The sequence below is a fragment of the Neoarius graeffei genome, chromosome 9 (genome assembly GCF_027579695.1).
Source record: "Neoarius graeffei isolate fNeoGra1 chromosome 9, fNeoGra1.pri, whole genome shotgun sequence".
Lineage (NCBI taxonomy): Eukaryota > Metazoa > Chordata > Actinopteri > Siluriformes > Ariidae > Neoarius > Neoarius graeffei.
In genome coordinates this window covers 14,516,457-14,536,565 of record NC_083577.1, presented here as the reverse complement: position 1 = coordinate 14,536,565, position 20,109 = coordinate 14,516,457, and the positions used below count along the sequence as shown (strand labels likewise).

At 41.2% G+C, this 20,109-nt stretch overlaps 1 protein-coding gene and 1 pseudogene across 5 annotated transcripts in view; one reads left to right on the top strand and one right to left on the bottom strand.

Moving 5' to 3' along the window:
* Window positions 1-333: 333 nt before the first annotated feature.
* LOC132891467 (ribosomal RNA processing protein 1 homolog B-like) overlaps window positions 334-20,109 on the bottom strand; it is a 125,765-nt gene continuing 105,989 nt past the window's right edge. For 2 of the 5 annotated variants that reach the window (XM_060929037.1, XM_060929038.1), the window contains exon 16: window positions 334-854. In XM_060929037.1, the coding sequence (XP_060785020.1) occupies window positions 691-854 (164 nt within the window). In that variant the 3' untranslated portion in view covers window positions 334-690. Of the gene's footprint in view, window positions 855-11,522; window positions 12,255-20,109 lie in introns of those variants that run through there. The other 3 variants (XM_060929040.1, XM_060929041.1, XM_060929042.1) reach the window with 2 other exon arrangements.
* On the top strand, window positions 13,961-18,174 carry LOC132891466 (uncharacterized; annotated as a pseudogene).

The window sequence follows — 20,109 nt, the reverse complement described above, 5'->3', positions numbered from 1 at the left end:
GTTCAAAATATTAACATGTAACTACTGTATGCATTATGAATAACAGCTGAAAGAAGTACTCCAGTAAGAGTCAATGTGTATTCCACATATTACACAATTCACCTCCTTTACAAAATCTGGCTGTAACTGAACTGCAACTGTTGACAGCATAGGGATGGTTTAGTTCTGCAGCTTAGCATATCTCCTTTTTATGCGACTAATGTACAGCAGAACACTGAAGCTCATCCTGAGCAGTCACTGACTCTCCACCTTCAGAGCTTAAATGGAACACAACTGCAGCCTTTAATCATAAGCATGTGCTTCAAAGACAAAAAAAAAAAAAGACAAATGAGATCGAAACAAATATGCATGTTTTATGAAGGCCACAAGACAAAGGTAGAAAATCCAGCTCAGCTTCTCACAAACAGACTTCCCAAAATATTATACAAATTACATTTGCACTAAAATGTTAATCGAGGGCTGGAAAATGCTTTCTTTTATGCTCAGGTTTCATCTACATCCCCTTTCAACTGATCTGCTTTCTGCAAAAGTCAGCAACAGGTATTTCATAATTAAATTTTTTTTTAATATTGCATGTCGTTATTTTGTCTGTCACTCTAAACTCATGAGCTCTTTCAGAATGGGGCATAAAGCAACATGTTCCTCATCAAAACAATATTTAAGGAGAAACTTTCACACAAGCTTTGATTTTTAGAAGAAATCTGCTGCTGTTGCTCTTTTCTGGGCTGCAGCTTTTTTCACACTCAGGACTGGTGACTTCAGCACCCCTGACACAGGCATCTTTTGAGGATCAAATGCCACACGGGATGACCCAGCAGGACTCACCAACAAACTCCTGTCAGTCTTCCTGAATTCTGCAAGAAAGAAAGAAAGAAAGAAAGAAAGATACAGTTAGGTCCATAAATATTTGGACAGAGGCAACATTTTTCTAATTTTGGTTCTGTACATTACCACAATGAATTGTGAACAAAACAATTCAGATGCAGTTGAAGTTCAGACTTTCAGCTTTAATTCAGTGGGTTGAACAAAATGATTGCATAAAAATGTGAGGAACTAAAGCATTTTTTTAAACACAATCCCTTCATTTCAGGGGCTCAAAAGTCTCGTCTTCTTCCGCTTATCTGGGACCGGGTCGCGGAGGCAGCAGTCGAAGCATGGAAGCCCAAACTTCCCTTTTCCCAGACACCTCGGCCAGCTCCTCGGGAAGAACACTGAGGCGTTCCCAGGCCAGCCGAGAGACATAGTCCCTCCAGCGTGTCCTGGGTCTTCCCTGGGGCCTCTTCCCAGTCGAAGGCAGGGGCTCAAAAGTAATTGGACAAATTAAATAATTGTAAATAAAATGTTAATTTCTAATACTTGGTTGAAAACCCTTTGTTGGCAATGACTGCCTGAAGTCTTGAACTCATGGACATCACCAGACGCTGTGTTTCCTCCTTTTTAATGCTCTGCCAGGCCTTTACTGCAGTGGTTTTCAGTTGCCGTTTGTTTGTGGGCCTTTCTGTCTGAAGTTTAGTCTTTAACAAGTGAAATGCATGCTCAATTGGGTTGAGATCAGGTGACTTGGCCATTCAAGAATATTCCACTTCTTTGCTTTAATAAACTCCTGGGTTGCTTTGGCTTTATGTTTTGGGTCATTGTCCATCTGTATTATGAAACGTCGACCAATCAGTTGGGCTGCATTTGGCTGGATTTGAGCACACAGTATGTCTCTGAATACCTCAGAATTCATCTGGCTGCTTCTGTCCTGTGTCACATCATCAATAAACACTAGTGACCCAGTGCCACTGGCAGCCATGCATGCCCAAGCCATCACACTGCCTCCGCCGTATTTTACAGATGATGTGGTATGCTTTGGATCATGAGCTGTACCACGCCTTCGCCATACTTTTTTCTTTCCGTCATTCTGGTAGAGGTTAATCTTGGTTTCATCTGTCCAAAGAATGTTCTTCCAGAACTGTGCTGGCTTTTTTAGATGTTTTTTAGCAAAGTCCAATCTAGCCTTTTTATTCTTGAGGCTTATGAGTGGCTTGCACCGTGCAGTGAACCCTCTGTATTTACTTTCATGCAGTCTTCTCTTTATGGTAGATTTGGATATTGATACGCCTACCTCCTGGAGAGTGTTGTTCACTTGGTTGGCTGTTGTGAAGGGGTTTCTCTTCACCATGGAAATTATTCTGCGATCATCCACTACTGTTGTCTTCTGTGAGTGTCCAGGTCTTTTTGCATTGATGAGTTCACCAGTTCTTTCTTTCTTTCTTTCTTTCTTTCTCAGGATGTACCAAACTGTAGATTTTGCCACTCCTAATATTGTAGCAATTTCTCGGATGGTTTTTTTTCTGTTTACGCAGCTTAAGGATGGCTTGTTTCACCTGCATGGAGAGCTCCTTTGACCGCATGTTTTCTTCACAGCAAAATCTTCCAAATGCAAGCACCACACCTCAAATCAACTCCAGGCCTTTTATCTGCTTAATTGAGAATGACATAACGAAGGAATTGCCCACACCTGCCCATGAAATAGCCTTTGAGTCAATTGTCCAATTACTTTTGGTCCCTTTAAAAACAGGTTGGCACATGTTAAGGAGCTGAAACTCCTAAACCCTTCATCCAATTTTAATGTGGATACCCTCAAATGAAAGCTGAAAGTCTGGACTTTATGTCCATTATATAACTATAACTTGAATATGTTTCAGTAAACAGGTAAAAAAAAAATTTTGTGTCAGTGTCCAAATATATATGGACCTAACTATAGATAGATAGATAGATAGATAGATAGATAGATAGATAGAACAAACAAAACAATATTCTAACAGTTTTTAAATTACATACAGATCCTCATCTTAATCTGCATGTAGCCCATTTACAGTCTCTTATTCTGCTACTAAATGGATTAAAGTTTCAGTCTCATCTAGCCAGACGCTCCTGTGCCCATCCCTTAATTTAAACAAATGTGCATCTTGCAGCAAGACTTGAGAGTCACCATTCCACTGTAGAACAGATCTGACTTCATGAGGGACTCCTTTTTGAGCTTGATCATCTAGAATTACATTACATTACAGGCACTTAGCAGATGCTCTTATCCAGAGCAACATACAACATACCCAGAGCAGCCTGGAGAGCACTTGGGGGTTCGGTGCCTTGCTCAACCACTTCAACCATTCCTGCTGGTCCAGGGAATTGAATGGGTGACCTTTTCAGCCCAAAGCTGCTTCTCTAACCATTAGGCCATGGCTTCCCATATTTCTAAAATATTTCTAAAAACTTGTGCTCTTTATAGTCTTTACCTTTATACTTTGTGATTATTGTGGTTAAGAATGACCATGGGGGCAATTTGACAATTTTGGATCATGATTGATTTTGAATGCATCCAAACTTCATACAAGTTCGATAATCAGTAATAACTGTGGATCCATGCTACATTCACAAACAATGATTTCCTGCTAGATGTCTGTGCTGATTGGCCATGTGTGACATATTTGAAAAAGATTCAACATGAGCTAGCAGCATGGTGGATGATGAGCTGGTGCAAAAAATATTAGAATAGTACATATTTCTCAAAGCAGAGTTCCCTGTAAACTTGGTCAGGAAACAGCACTTCCAGAGATAATACAACAAATCTTAATGGGATCCTCCAGTGGATTTACTCTGAAACTCCTGTTAAAGCATATACGCAGAGCCATGGCCTCACTTTCGTTTATAAATACCTTGAGACCTCAAGAATGTCACAGGAATAGTTTTCAGCGTTAATAATAAATCTAATATAGTAATTTTTACGATTAAAGTGATTCATATAGGTAGCGGTCTGGGTGAATGACCTTGACATCCGTAACGTCTCAGCAGGAAGTCTATCGGTCTCATCACCATTTCCGCTATACTAAAACACAGAGCTGACTGCAACTCCGATCCTCCAGTTTGAGCTAATTTATCACCATGCCACGTAGATGTGTTGCTGGCCAGTGCAGCAACATGACAGAAGGTGGATTTACGTTGCATTCATGGCCAAGAATGTTCAAACTGCAAAGATTTGGATGCGTTTTGCGAGAAGTTCACGGGCACACTGGGTGCCTACGAAGTGGTCTCTCCTCTGCACATTTTACTGAAGACTCATATGAAACCTCTGATCTGTTGAGGAGCATTGGCGATAAGCCTGTATTGAAAGAGGGTGCAGTGCCAATAATGAAAGAAAAAGAAAACTACAAGAAAAGTATTTATTTATTTATTAAAGGAAAGTGAGTTCAGTTGCACCAGTCCTCCCAGAGTGAGCTGAGGGTTGTTGCTAAAACCCGGGATGGAACATGTCGCTCGGGCAGTGACCTCCCCGCGGTTGTTGCAAAAACCGGAGACATCCCATTCCATCCTGGGTTTTAATAATTGCCTGAGCCGAGCAGCAATGGCGGAATACACAGTACGAAGAAAACAGTGAATGAGTGGAGCAGCCGTCTTATTTCTAAACTGGATATTGCTGCCATCTCACCCTTATGTGGAAGAAGAGAATGAACGGAGAACTGAACGAACAACTGAAAGTCAGATTGTTTCAAAAACAAATCAGCCACGATATCAGCCTTCAAGAAGTGAGAGCACAGATGGGCAAGCTCCGACTTGCATTTGGATAAAAAAAACAACACGTTTACTTGCATTTAGATTAGTACGTGTAACTTGTATTGTGTGTTTAAGTTACCGATATAAGATTATTTACTTTGCTTCAGAATGTGATTCTCAGTTCATCTGATTATTTAATTAGCTTTTTACGTTTTATCAGTGAAAATGCATGCATGTACAACCTCGATTCCAAAAAAGTTGGGACAAAGTACAAATTGTAAATAAAAACGGAATGCAATAATTTACAGATCTCAAAAACTGATATTGTATTCACAATAGAACAAAGACAACATATCAAAAGTTGAAAGGAAGACATTTTGAAATTTCATGCCAAATATTGGCTCATTTGAAATTTCATGACAGCAACACATCTCAAAAAAGTTGGGACAGGGGCAATAAGAGGCTGGAAAAGTTAAAGGTACAAAAAAAGGAACAGCTGGAGGACCAAATTGCAACTCATTAGGTCAATTGGCAATAGGTCATTAACATGACTGGGTATAAAAAGAGCATCTTGGAGTGGCAGCGGCTCTCAGAAGTAAAGATGGGAAGAGGATCACCAATCCCCCTAATTCTGCGCCGACAAATAGTGGAGCAATGACGCCATGTCATTCGGACTAAAGAGGAGAAGGACGACCTGAGTTATCAGCGCTCAGTTCAGAAGCCTGCATCTCTGATGGTATGGGGTTGCATTAGTGTGTGTGGCATGGGCAGCTTACACATCTGGAAAGACACCATCAATGCTGAAAGGTATATCCAGGTTCTAGAGCAACATATGCTCCCATCCAGACGACGTCTCTTTCAGGGAAGACCTTGCATTTTCCAACATGACTATGCCAAACCACATACTGCATCAATTACAGCATCATGGCTGCGTAGAAGAAGGGTCCGGGTACTGAACTGGCCAGCCTGCAGTCCAGATCTTTCACCCATAGAAAACATTTGGCGCATCATAAAATGGAAGATATGACAAAAAAAGACCTAAGACAGTTGAGCAACTAGAATCCTACATTAGACAAGAATGGGTTAACATTCCTATCCCTAAACTTGAGCAACTTGTCTCCTCAGTCCCCAGACGTTTACAGACTGTTGTAAAGAGAAAAGGGGATGTCTCACAGTGGTAAACATGGCCTTGTCCCAACTTTTTTGAGATGTGGTGTTGTCATGAAATTTAAAATCACCTAATTTTTCTCTTTAAAATGATACATTTTTCTCAGTTTAAACATTTGATACGTCATCTATGTTCTATTCTGAATAAAATATGGAATTTTGAAACTTCCACATCATTGCATTCTGTTTTTATTTACAATTTGTACTTTGTCCCAACTTTTTTGGAATCGGGGTTGTACATGTATGTTGCATAAGTTATAACACCTATCCTGTTTTAATGAGAGTCAACCCACAATCAATGAAGTCAAATCAGTCTTAGTTGAGCAAGTCGGTAACGGTATTTCTTACTTTCACCATAAATTATTTATATATGACTTTGGTCTATAGCTGTAAAAGGCCTCGGCCTTAAAACCGATTTCCGCAGTGACGTCCCACACTCAGGCATGGCTGGCTCAGCAGGGCAGCTCAAATGCCAACTTTGCTGTCGATTTTAACTCTCAAAAATATATATATATTTTTATTCCCATTTATGCAGCATACAAGAGTCAAGGATGGAGATACTATCCACTCAGAAATGTATTTAAAAATAAAAGGTTTTGCGCCTCTCCTTTAAGTAAATGTATTTGTATATTTCCACTGTTAAACATTCATTTTTGGAGACCAAGTAGTGTTCTAGAAAAATACATTTTTATTAAAATACCAGATGGGCCTCCTGCGGAAGTGATGTATGCAATGACGTGGCGTAGTGGAAGCTCAGAGCAACTTTGCTGTTTATATCCTCTGCTTACAACATGGTTTTGCTAGTAGCGTTCGAACGAATCATCTCATGAAACACTTTCATTTCCTAACAAAGAACACTGGATAATCTTGTGTTCGAAGACAACGGTCTCTGTCTGGATTTCAACACTGACTGGTTCATCTGTTTGCACAGCAATATCCCTCTTTCCAGTCAATTCATGTTCCTAGCACATAAATGAAAATGAAACTGAAACTACCATGAAATAAAACTTTGGAAATTTCAAATGTGTGTGTTTCATGCAAAAGGTTCTCAGTAATTCTCTTATCTGGAGTATGGTAGACCATACGTGAAGCTCAATCAAATGCTCCGTCTCTTGATCCATCAGTGATTGTTCTTTAATGTTGGTGTTTTCTTTGTTACCCGTATTTTCTTCCAGTATATGCTGAAAAGTCTACAACGCATCGGAATGCCGATTACAATTCACCAGGTCAGACACCAACAATATACCAGGGATGGATCCAGATGTACACGTCACGTACAGACGCACGTGCATCGATCAGAAATATATGTGCACCACTTGCCATCGGTCACGGGGCGTTTGTATATTTTACCGCGAGCCAGCTACATGGACTAAAGCCATGCTCAACCAACAGACCAACGGTTCAGGATCCGACCACCTGTAATAAGTGGTGATGCTTACCTGACCTAATTACCTGTATTATCACGATACTTTGTATAGCATAACCTGAGACAAAGAATCTAGGTCAAACAAATAAAACGCTCCAGAAAGAGGTCGAAATTCGTTGCAAATAATGGGCAGAGCCGTGGTCGTAGTGGGCCGTGTCTGGGCTGTTTTGAAAGGTCTTGGAGAGAGGGAGGTGCCTGTAAAGTTTGGCTGGGCTAGGACTTTCAGTGGCAGAGTTATGAATTTTTAAATCCCTGCATGCACGCAGCTAGAGCCACGGCTCATGTTAAAGTTTTTGGCGAGTCACGCTTGCATGGGGCTTCGGGGGCAAATAGCAGGCTGAGCCGCGGAAGTAGTGAACCGTGGCTGCTGTCTTCGTTAAGAGCTTGGGGTGCGTTACGCCCTTGTGTGAAAATCCACAGCCATCGGGTAAAATTAGTAATATTTCTGCAAATGCGCATCTGTCAGATTCTTGGGCTGGATCCGTCCCTGCTTACTACAAATAATCATGGGAGAACAAAGTCAAAACTAACCTCCCGGTGGTGTTGTCCCTGTTGCCGCTCAACACTGCATTGGCGGACTTTTGGAGCTGAACGATGGACAAATTTTTTGGAACAGCATTTTTTGGAACAGCATCTTTCTTCTTATTCTGGAAGCCCCCAATAATCTTTCTTTTAATTCCATCAATACAGCGAAACAGGATGATTAAAAATGTTTGGAGCATAAGTAGGGAACCACAGGTAGATCGTTTTGAGGTCTTCTGATGGCATGAATCCATTTCTTGTGAATAGTTGGACAATTCTGGCCAGGTAGTGAAACGATATCTTCTCATCCTTCTTTTTAGCATAAGATTGACATTTGTATGCTGCGCAATGAGGCATACTTATTAAAAAAAAAAACCCTATAAATTCAGTAAAAATATTCGTAAAACTCACAAAAGCACATTGTAAGCATAGGATCTGAACAGCCGAGTTGCTCCAAGCTTGTACTACACCACGTCATCGCATAAGCCACTTCTGCAGGAGGCCCATATGGTATTTTAATAAAAATTAATTTTTCTAGAACACTATTTAGTCTCCAAAAATAATCCAGCCACTGGGGGTGCATAAATGTATGCTTGGTGCTGGTCCCAAGCCCAGATAAATTGGAGATGTTTGCGTCAGGAAGGGCATCCGGCATAAAACTATGCCAAATCTAACATGCGGATTGAAAAAAGAAAAATACCATACCAGATCGGTCGGGGCCCAGGTTAACAACGACCGGTACTGTTGGTCAACAGGGTGCCGGTAGAAAGTATACTACTGTTGTGCCAAAACGGAGAAGGAAAAAGGGGGGGGGGGGGGGGGGAAGAGTTAGGAGACAACATGAAAGATGGAAGAGAAGGAGCTTAGAATTGAGAGTAGGAACACTGAATGTGGGAACATTGACTAGCAGAGTGAGAGAGTTAGCAGGTATGATGGAAAGAAGGAAGTTGGACATTTTGTGTGTGCAGGAGACGAGGTGGAAAGGAAGCAAGGCCAAGAACATTGGAGGTGGATGCTAGTAGTTGTTTTATGGAGTCGATGGAAAGAGAAATGGTGTTGGTATTGTTTTGAGGGGAGAGTTGGTCAACAGTGTGATTGATGTGAACAGGGTGTCAGAGTGATAGGCATGGAGTTGGAGATTCAAGGAGTGGTAATCAATGTTGTGTGCGCATACACCCCACAGGTTGGATGTGAGAATGAAGAGAAAGAGTCTTTCTGGGAAAAGATGGATGAAGTGGTAGAAAGTATACCGAGGGAGGAGCGCGTGCTGATAGGAGCGGATTTCAACGGACATGGTGGTAAGGGAAACCAAGGAGATGAGGACGTGATGGGCAGATATGGTGTAAGAGAGAGAAATGTGGAAGGGCAAATGGTGGTTGAATTTTCAAAGCGGATGAATTTGGCAATAGTCAATACATACTTCGAGAAGAAAGAGCAGCACAGGGTGATGTTTAAGAGTGGAAGAAGCTCTACACAGGTGGACTACAGAAGGGGTAACCTGAAGGAGATTGGAAACTAAACTGATGGCAGGGGAGAGGGAATTAGACAACATCGAGTGGTCGTGTGCAGGATGAGCTTGAAAGTGAAAAAGAGGAAGCGTGAAATAGTGGAGCCGAAGATTAAGTGGTGGAAACTAAAAGAGGTAGATCAGAAGGAGTTTAGGGAAGAAATGAGACGAGCATTGAGTGGTCATGGAAGTCTGCCAGAAGATTGGGATACTATTGCTATACTAGTAAGAGAGGCAGCAAGGAAGGTGCTAGGGTGGTCATCAGGAAGGAGGAAGAAAGACAAGGAGACATGGTAGTGGAACAAAGAAGTGCAGGAAATTATAAAAGAGAAGAGGCTAGCAAAGAAGAATTGGGATGATCAGAGAGATGAGGAAACCAGGCAGTTATACAGAGAGACGAGACAGAAGGCAAAGAGCAGTAGCGAAGGCGAAAGCAGATGCATACCAGGAGTTGTACGAAAGACTGGAGACCAAAGAAGGAGAGAAAGACCTGTACAGATTAGCTAGGCAGAGAAATAGGGAAGCGAGGGATGTACAGCAGGTAAGCGTGATGAAAGATGCAAATGGAAATGTGCTGACAAAGAGTGTATTAAGAAGGTGGAAAGAGAACTTTGAGGATTTATTAAATCGGGAGAATCCAAGAGAGAAAAGGTCAGATTCATTGGACACAGCAAATCAGGAAACAGAGTTGGTTAGTAAGGATGAGGTGAGGGCAACCATGAAAAGAATGAAGACTGGGAAAGCAGTCGGACCAGATGGTATCCCGACTGAGGCTTGGAGATGTTTGGGTGAGATGGCTGTGGAGTTCCTAACGAGACTGTTGAATAAGATCTTAGAAAATGAGAAAATCCCAAATGAATGGAGAAAGTGTGCGCTAGTCCCAATATACAAGAATAAAGGAGATGTACAGAGCTGCAGTAATTACAGAGGGATAAAATTGATGAGCCACACCATGACATTATGGGAAAGGGTATTGGAGCCGAGATTGAGAAGAGAGGTAGCAATCTGTGAACAGCAGTATGGGTTTATGCCAAGGAAGAGCATGTCGGATGCAGTTTTGCTTTAAGAATGTTAATGGAGAAGTACAGGGAAGGCCAAAGAAAGCTACATTGTGTGTTTGTAGACCTGGAGAAGGCATACGATAGCGTGCCGAGAGATGAGTTATGGTATTGTATGAGAAAGTGTGGAGTGAATGAGAAGTATGTTAGAGTGGTGCAAGACGTGTGAGAACAGCACTGTAAAAAATTGCTGTAAATTTACACACAATTTTCAAAAGTAAAATACTGTTTTCAAGTTAAAAGGTTAAGTACTGTTATAAGAAATGCATTGTGGGAATTTTAACTGATAAATTTGGCCAGAGGCCTTAAACGGTATGATACTGTTTTCAATTACAGTACAATACAGTATTTTTTTGGAAACGGTTGTGTAATTAAGAGTGTTCGGGAATTCGGAGCATGGTCAGAAGTTTGACAACATCTTGAGATTACTAAAATTTCTTTAACAAAATACAGAAATAACTTGTTATAAACTCCTGGATAGACTTCTGAAACCATTATTTGGAAAGAGGATTTTCCAGAAGAGGACGCACAAGTTAGATGGCATGAGCTACACATCATCGACTGTTCTTCAGCATCAAGTCTAGCATCCACAATTTAATTGAATCTTATGTTTTCAATGATGCTTATTGTCTTGCAAGAAAACATGTAATTTATCAGTGAGACTTAGATTTCAATATCTAAAACAATAGGTTTGGGTCTCCATCAGTGCAGCATAATCAGTCTATGCCTTGCCTAGTGCTAGGACCATATCAGAACATTGTTAGTTTTATTTTGTTTTGCAGAGTTATAGCAAGAAAACCGTTGTACTTTGTGACTGCATTTTGTTTACATGGATCTGTGACTGCATAGCTCACAAAGCCAAGTCTCCTAACTGTTTTAGAGTCTTTTATGGTGTCAAAAGCAGCCACATAATCAAGGCTAATGCATGCTACCATCCGGCAGTAACAAAATGTTACCCTGTCAGATCTGTGGTCATAACTGTGCCACAATAGTGTCATATGTGAGGCACATGAAAATTCATAAAAATACAAATAATGTAACTTAAGTGTGTTTTGCCAGATTGCCATCAGACCTTTCGAAACTTTTCAATGTTTAAGTGTCACACTTACAGACACCGGGCCAACAGACGTGTAGTTAGGCCTACTTTGTGTGGTGTTGAACTAACATGTCATGTTGATCTCTGCAGTGCAAGGTGTGAAACTTTGACAACATTTTACTCTCATTTGAAAAAACACATTAGAGAGGGGAGAACAGTTGCTTGTCCTTATAGACACTGTAGCAAGAGCTTTACTGTTGTATCAACATTCACTTCACACATGAGTCGGAAACATAAAAATGGTGCTGAGGAAAATCTGTCCGAGTCCATTGTGAATCCTGGTGTTTCCAATGAAAGGGAACAAGATAAGTCTGATATGCAGATTGATCATGCCAGTGATACAGGTGATGAACTAGAGATTTACCCAGAAATCGCAGTTCTTTAAAAATGTTGCCCTTTTTTACTTGAAATTGCAAGCCAAGTTTTTGCTTCCATCCTCTGTGATCCAGACAATTATTGAAGATTTTCAGGAAATACATGATATAAGCCAGTCTCATTTGCTTTTCAAACTAAAAGAGAAATTGATTACACTTGGAATTTCTGAAGCTGACTCAAACAATGTGATGGAAATCATGAAAACCGAGGATCTCTTTAGGACCTGCAACACTCAGCCACTGAAAACTGATCAGAAAAGAAAATCAGTCTTCAAGAACAACTTCAACCACGTTGAACCACTTCAGATCTGTCTAGGTCAGAATGAGGCAGGTAAAGAGTGTTTTGCCCAGTACATTCCCATTAAACAGACAATTTGTTCTCTGTTCCATTGTGAATCAGTGCAGGAACAATATGAGCAAGTGCATTCCAGGATTGGTACTAAGGATGTTCTTAAGGATGTGTGGGATGGCAAAATTATGGCTGAGAATGTGTTCTTTCAGACAGAGAAGTCATCACTGGGTTTGATCCTGTATCAGGATGCATTTGAAGTGGTAAACCCACTAGGATCTGGAAAGAAAAAGCACAAGATACTTGCAATGTATCTAACTCTTGCAGATTTAATGCCACACAACAGATCCAGCACTGATCAAATGCAACTTGTTCTTCTCTGTAAAGAACATGATTATAAGTATTTTGGTCAAGACTTGGTTATGGGCACCCTCATCAATGACCTTAAAGATGTTGAAGTCAATGGTGTTACTCTGTCTGATGGAAAGGTCTACAAGGGAACTGTGTGTGCCATTGCAGGTGACAACATATGGCCCTTTTCCACTACCCTTTTTCAGCTCACTTCAGCTCGCTTCAGCTCACTTCAGCCCGACACGGCTCGCGTTTCGACTACCAAAAACCAGCACGACTCAGCTCGTTTCAGCCCTGCTTAGCCCCTAAAACTCGCACCGTTTTGGGGTAGGGCTGAAGCGAGCCAAACCGTGCTGACTGAGGCTGGGGGCGTGAGCAGACACTCCCCTGTGCACTGATTGGTGAGGAGGCGTGTCCTCACATGCCCACACACGCCCCGCGAGCACGCTGGGATCTGTAAACACCATAAACCCGGAAGAAGAAGAATTACGAATTACGAGAATTTCTGAAGCCTTATGCGCCTCGCCTCATCTATACGCTCTTGCCAGTATCTGTTGGCGTTGTCAAGCCACAGCACCAAGACCAGCAACACTAACGACTCCATGTCCTCCATGTTTATTGTTTACTATTCGGGTCGTGAGACTACTGCTTAAAAGCTCACTGAATCAGAGCATCGTGGACGAGTTCGCGGAGCGCAAGGCTCGTCGTATGCCCTTCAAATAATGCGCGCAGTAGGCTATTGATGTTTTATTATGAGCCATGTACAGTATGTCGCCGAATGTTTTTTTGTTTCTGAGTTACATGTTCGTTTGAAGGACTTAATGTACAAAATAACATAGTTGCACCCCGTAGTGTTGAAATTGGTAAACACGGTGCATTCAGTGAGGTTTGCACCGCCCTCCTTTTATTTCTGACTCTTCCTGTCACTGCTGCAACCTCTGAGCGCTCATTCGTATGCCCTTCAAATAATGTGCGCAGTATAGGCTATTGATGTTTTATTATGAGCCATGTACAGTATCCTAATGTTTTTTGTTTCTGAGTTACATGTTCGTTTGAAGGACTTGATGTACTAAATAACATAGTTGCACCCGGTAGTGTTGAAATTGGTAAACACCGCAGTTGCGGACATTTTGTAGCCTAAAATGATGTTATGATAAGCTTTAATAAAGGGCCCGGTCATTTGCCCCGCCCCCGGCCCGGCTCTGACTTGTTCCGCCACTGTCACTGATGTCACTGTTTGCGCTGCTTAACGACATCACATGACGTCCACCCACTTTCGCTAACTCCACCCAATGTGTCCACCCACTTCCAGCCAGCACGGTTCAGCGCGGCTGTAGTCGAAATGCAACTCCAACAGCCCCGCTCAGCCCGACTCAGCTCGACTCGGCACGGCACAGCCGCGTTTGTAGTGGAAAAGCGGCATTAGGGTCACATAATTTAGGAGGCTTTGTGGAGAACTTCAGCAGGAGTTCACACTTCTGCAGATATTGTGATATCAGCAGAGAAGCATTCCATGCAGATCCTCTCATCCAGGGCACAAAACGCACAGTGCAGTCATACAGCGGTCATGTTCAGAGCAGTGAAAGACAGTCTACATCTAGCGGAGGTATTAAATTTGACTCTTTGTGTCTCAAATACTTCCATGTATGTCAGCCAGGGTTGCCTCCATGCATTGGCCACGATCTTTTTGAAGGTATTGTATCCTCTGATCTGGCACTGTACATTTTTCATCTTGTTAAGGTGGATAAAATGTTTAGCTATCTTGAGTTGAACAGACGAATTAATCAGTTCAAGTATCTAGGTAGGGATGCTAATAATAAACCATGTGAAGTTAACCCAGAGGGTGGAAAACTTGGAGGACATGCTGTGCAGAATTGGTGTTTGCTGAGAATGTTGCCTGTTTTGATCGGAGACAAAGTAAAAACTCAAAGTGACAGCAAAGTATGGCAGTTGGTTTTGCAACTTAGAGAAGTTGTGGCCCTCAGTTGTGCACCTGCAATTTCAAATGGCCAGATAGCCTACCTAAGAGTTCTGATTGATGAATATTTGCATTGCTGAGTGCAGACCTTTCCTGACAACCCGCTGAAGCCCAAACATCATTATTTTGGTCATTACCCTGAGCTGATTATCCAGTTTGGGCCACTGATTCGCCTATGGACTTTAAGATTTGAGAGCAAACACACATATTTTAAGCAGTGTTTGAGGAAATTGCGCAACTTTAAGAATCCATGTTCTACTCTTGCAGAGAGGCATCAGCTTCTGCAGGCCTTTCTGAGTGCTGGTATCTTCTTCCCTCCAGATGTTTCAGTGGAGAAGGGCACACAGTTTTTCTCAGACGACTACAATGATGCAATCAGAGAGGCTATTGCACATCACAATTTTGAGCCCACAAACACTCTGATAACCAATGAAGTGACTCTGAAGGGGACACAATATAGAAAGAACATGCACATTGTGATTGAAGACAATGAGGGGCTTGTTACTGGAAAAATCAAACTGATTCTTGTTCAGGATTCAGCAGTATATTTTACTGCTGAAAAGTATCATGCACTGTGTATTCCTGATATGGGTGTTTACAGCCTTACACTGATGCAGAGAAATTACTGTTTTATTAATCAGCAGAATCTGCTAGATTACTACCCCTTGCCTGAGTATACTGTCCATGGCATACCACTAATAATTCCTCACCATTCTTTCCTGCTAGTTCTGAATGATGGCGACCATGAGTGAAGAAATCAAAGAGATCATCTGCAAGACTTTGCCAAATCTGTCAGAGGAAACCCAGTTGCAAATAATATCAAAACTTCAGAGCTCCGGCTTGGAGTCAAAAGAAGACTTAAAATATGTACAACAGGAAGACATTGCTGATCTGTTACCTGTTATCCAGCGCCGAAAACTCTTGGATGCAATCAAGTTAGGTAATGTATGGCCATTTTAGTGAAGCATTCTTTTATTATATTATTTAGTTTATTCAGTTTATTATGTTCATGTTTTCTAAAACTTCATAATGCATATTGAAATTTTCCAAGTGCACCTGATATAAGAACTTAGGTACATAGACTTTTGGCAAATGTCTGCTCAGATTCTTTTGTTTGTTTGCGTTTTAGAAAGTGAGACGGTTACCTTGGATTTTGAAATCATTCCAACTTCATCACTGAGTAGTGATTGCTCATTGCCTGGGTCACCATCACCATGCCCTCTGCCTAATTCTACCTCAACGCCTAATTCTAGCTCCATTCCAACATGTTCAAGCAACAGACCCTCCACCTCTATAATGAAAACATGGCCAGAGACATTTGAGGCCCCTTGGGAACAAATGCCAGCAGCAATTCGCACTGCCATTGCAAATGGCACGAGACCAACACCACCGGAGCGACGCCAAATGGTTAGAGTTCTTGCAGATGCAATGACAAAATATGAAGCAAACCCCACTCGTGCACAGTGCTTAACAGTGGTTCGGAATATCATCCGGCAGTACCCAAAGACGTTTGCTGATCTTTCACCAGGTGGGTCACTTCTGAGCGGAGGTTATACATCCCTCTTGATTCAAGTGAAAAACCGCATTGAGAATATCAACCGTGACAGAAGCTTCTCACGTCACCGATCCTCTACAGGCAAGAGAGGTCCAACTGACACGTATGGGCGCACAAGATTTCAGCCAGAGCTACCCCCCGAAGAAACTAATGAGACGTTAGAGCAGCACCGCCAGAAACTGGAAGGGATTTACAGGCAGGATAGTGCAGGTGGAGCAGAAAGAGCCGAAGTGAAACATCTAATGGAGCTCACTTTCTCTCTACAGCGTCATCATATAAATATACTTCCACCACCTGACATTGAAGATGTGAAAAGCAAATGGCCTTTTCTTTTCCTGCCAAGGTACATATATGCACATTTTGAATTGCTCACAGACATCAATGTGCTTCGAAGCTTGGAACTCGGTATGGAGGAATGTGGAAGAGCCATCATAGAATTCTTCAGGGAAAAACCTACTAACAAAGATGTCAAAGATGTCCTCTCTAATGGTGTCAATAATGAGATGGCACTTCGTGTTGTTCAGCTTCTCATGGCACACTTTGGAGAGGACTTAACTGGGCTGATCCTTCTTACAGATGCAAGTTTTATTTGTTTTTCTTTCTGTGTTAGAATGGTGACTCCACCATTCTTAAGTGCACAGATGTGTGTACTAGTTTTGGGGAATCCTATGTGAAAGTAAGTTCTTGTGTGACATAATAGTAGCTGCATGTAAGCTTATAAATTACCTCAATGTTGTCACACATTTCTGAAATCGTATCATGGGTAGGCAGGTGCAAGGTCTTAAAAACAAAAGTTCACATTTTTCTTCCTTAAAATGTAATTATGGTAAGCATATTTTTTTCCTACAGATTTCTTCCACTGCTACTGACATTGAGACCAGTCTCAGTCTTCCTGCAAGTCCTCGGCTGATACTGCCTGGTATGCATTTAATTTACTTATTTATTGATAGACACAGTATCACATTGGCCATTCATTTTGAGTGTGAAAATGCTTACACAAGATAACGCATAATGCATTCAGATCTTACTATGACTTGAAGTTTCAGGTGCAACAGAGAAAGCCACAATTAGAGGGTGGATGATCACCTTAGAGGGCAGTGTGATCTCTGAGGGCATCACACCAACATTTGCAACAGGACTTGCTGCTCTGTTTGCAATCTACTACATATTTAACCTTCAGTATCAAGATGAGGCAGCTTGCACTCGAATTTATTCAGAGGTAAAATCCTGTCTTCCCTTGACATCATTGTGGATTTATACAATTAAATTAATATACTTGTATTGTTTTGCATACAATGGTACTGTACATTTCAACACACACACACACACAGAGAGAAACCTGGTAGTTTGCTAGACTTTAGGCTTTTTTACAATTCCGTATGATGTCACTTTTATATGTTATTCAAGTCCAGTCCATTTATGCAACAAAGATACAGTACAGCATAAAAAACAATTCATTTAACAATGCATGTATTTGAATGTACACAAACAGTATGTTGTTGCAGCAGCACTCTGATCTTATACTATTTTGACTTCAGGCGCTTCATCGGTATTAATCCAGAGAGAGGGACAAAGGCCAAAAGGGGCAAGATTGTCTCCAAGAGAACAGGTGTGATTGTCCAGAAGAAGTCTGCTACAGTCAATACACATGTTGCCATGCTACTGAAGAATCTTGCTGACTTTGAATGGAACTTCATTTAGAATGGTGAGCTCTAATCTTGTACTTTTGACAGTCTGGCATTGCTACATTAATGCACAAGAGAACTGATATTAACTTTATATGCACTGTTTAGAGTGTACTGTGCATTCCTAATTTTATAGTTTATGTATTATTGTAATTATTATTTTTGTTTTTGCTGTGACATTGGCAACACTGGATTAACTCTGCAGAGAGGAACAGCAGCTGCGAAAGTGATGGTCCTTTGGTTCCAGAAGATGTGAAAACACAAGCCTACCTCACAGAACTGCAAGCCAACTTTCTTTTTGCAGAGATGCCAACCTTTCCTGTTTTTTTTTTCTTGATGCATGTTATTCATGCGTATTGTCAGTGTTCTACTATAGTTTCAAAATGTCAATGCACATTTTCAATGGTTCCAAAGTTTGCTTCCAAAATTCTGCATATGTTCAATATGTTTAAAGGAAAGACAGAATTTAATCTTTTGTCATAGTCTAAAGACACTAGTCTACTGTTTCTGTTTGTCAGGAATCAGTGTCGTCCTTCTTTATTTGTCTTTTTTGAAAGAAGCAGTACTCTTGTTTAATGGAAAAATATATTGCTCTTTAAAATAAATTTACTTTATTGTGATTCCCTCCAATTTTGTCTTGATTATTTGATATGATGTACACAAAAATGCATTAGCCCAGAAAACATTGCCCAGTACTGATTGCAAATAAGACTGACATTTTAGGTAACTGCTAAATGTAACTGCTAAATGTAACTACTAACTGTGTTATCGTACTATCTACTGTACCTGTCAATTGAAAAGATGAAGTAACAACTTAAACATAAGTAATTTAACTTGAAGTCTTTTAACAGTGTCAATACAGAAATATACTGTATTTCTGGTTTACAGGCAATAACTAATATCATTTTAAAATTATGGTATATTACTGGCACCTCTGCTGACAGCTCTTTACCGTTATCTATATAAATACAGAAATGTACTGTTTTTCTGTTTTACATACTTCTACCGTAAAATTTTACATATAAATACCGTAAAAATAACGGTAACCTGCTGGCGTCTGTGCTGCCAGCTCTTTACTGTTATTTGACAGAGAAATTTTTTACAGTGAGTGAAACAGCAGTGAGGTGTGCAGTTGGAACGACTGAATGGCTCAAGATGAAGGTGGGACTTCATCAAGGATCTGCTTTGAGTCCTTTCTTGTTTGCCATAGTGATGGATAGCTTGACGGACGAAGTGAGGCAAGAGTCACCATGGAACATGATGTTTGCGGATGATATTGTAATATGTGGCGAAAGCAGAAAGGAGGTTGAGCTGGGTTTGGAGAGATGGAGGTATGCATTGGAATGAAGAGGAATGAAGGTGAGCATTAGCAAAACAGAATACATGTGCATCAATGAGAATGGGGATGAGAGTGTAGTGAAGATGCAAGGAGTAGACGTAAAGAAAGTTGGTGAATTCAAGTACCTGGGGTCAACTGTGCAGGAAAATGGGGGCTGTGATAGTGAGGTGAAAAAGAGTGCGCAGGCAGGGTGGAGCAGTTGGAGAAGGATTTCGGGAGTCATTTGTGATAGGAAAGTCCCAGCAAAAGTGAAAGGTAAGATGTATAAGACAGTAGTGAGACCAGCTGTGATGTATGGATTGGAGACCGTACCCTTAACGAAGAGACAGGAGGCAAAGAGTGACAAGGTTGGACAGGATAAAGAAAAAGCACATCAGAGGGACAGCACATGTGGAGAGCTTGGGAATTAAGCTAAGAGAGATGAGACTGAGATGGTATGGGCACATCCCGAGAAGAGATGCAGAGCATGTTGGAAGGAGAAATGTTGAGGATGGAGCTGCCAGGCACACGAAAACGAGGAAGGCCAAAGAGGAGAGACATGGATGTGGTGAGAGAGGACATGAAAGTGGCAGGTATGGTAGCAATGGAGATGAAAGATCCGCTATGGCGACCCCTAATCGGGAGCAGCCAAAAGAAGATGATTTAGTCTCCAAAAATGAATGTTTGACTGTTGAACTCTACGAATACTTTTACTTAACATAAGTTTAAGATTAAATCTGCTGGAGGATCCCTTTAAAAGGAAGCATCCAAAGGAACATGCCAAGAGTGTTTCACTCAGTTTGGTACAACCCAACTCATCTGTTCCAAAACAAAACAGTCGTCACTGACTGATGCATTACAGCAATCAAAAAACTATGATAAGTTGCACATGATAGAAAGAAGTGATGGAGACCTTCACATCCTAGCTAAACATATGGTGCTGTTCAAAGTCGTGGACAACGTGGGATACAAGACACCAATGCACACTTTAGGTGTATGGCATGATCTGTGAAGTTGCAAATATTTTTCTAATTGAGCCATTTACCAAATGTACAGTGAAGACCGATAGAGGATTTCTGCACAAATAAGCACAGTGAATTTCTGCAATGACAGATAACTTACGATCCAGTCTATTTGAGTTTGGAGTATTTGAAAAGTCTTATTTTATGGTTGTGTTATCTACTGGCTGCTGATTACAACTTGAAGTTGAAACTGTCTGTTCCCCCACCCCATCCCCAAGTGTGAAA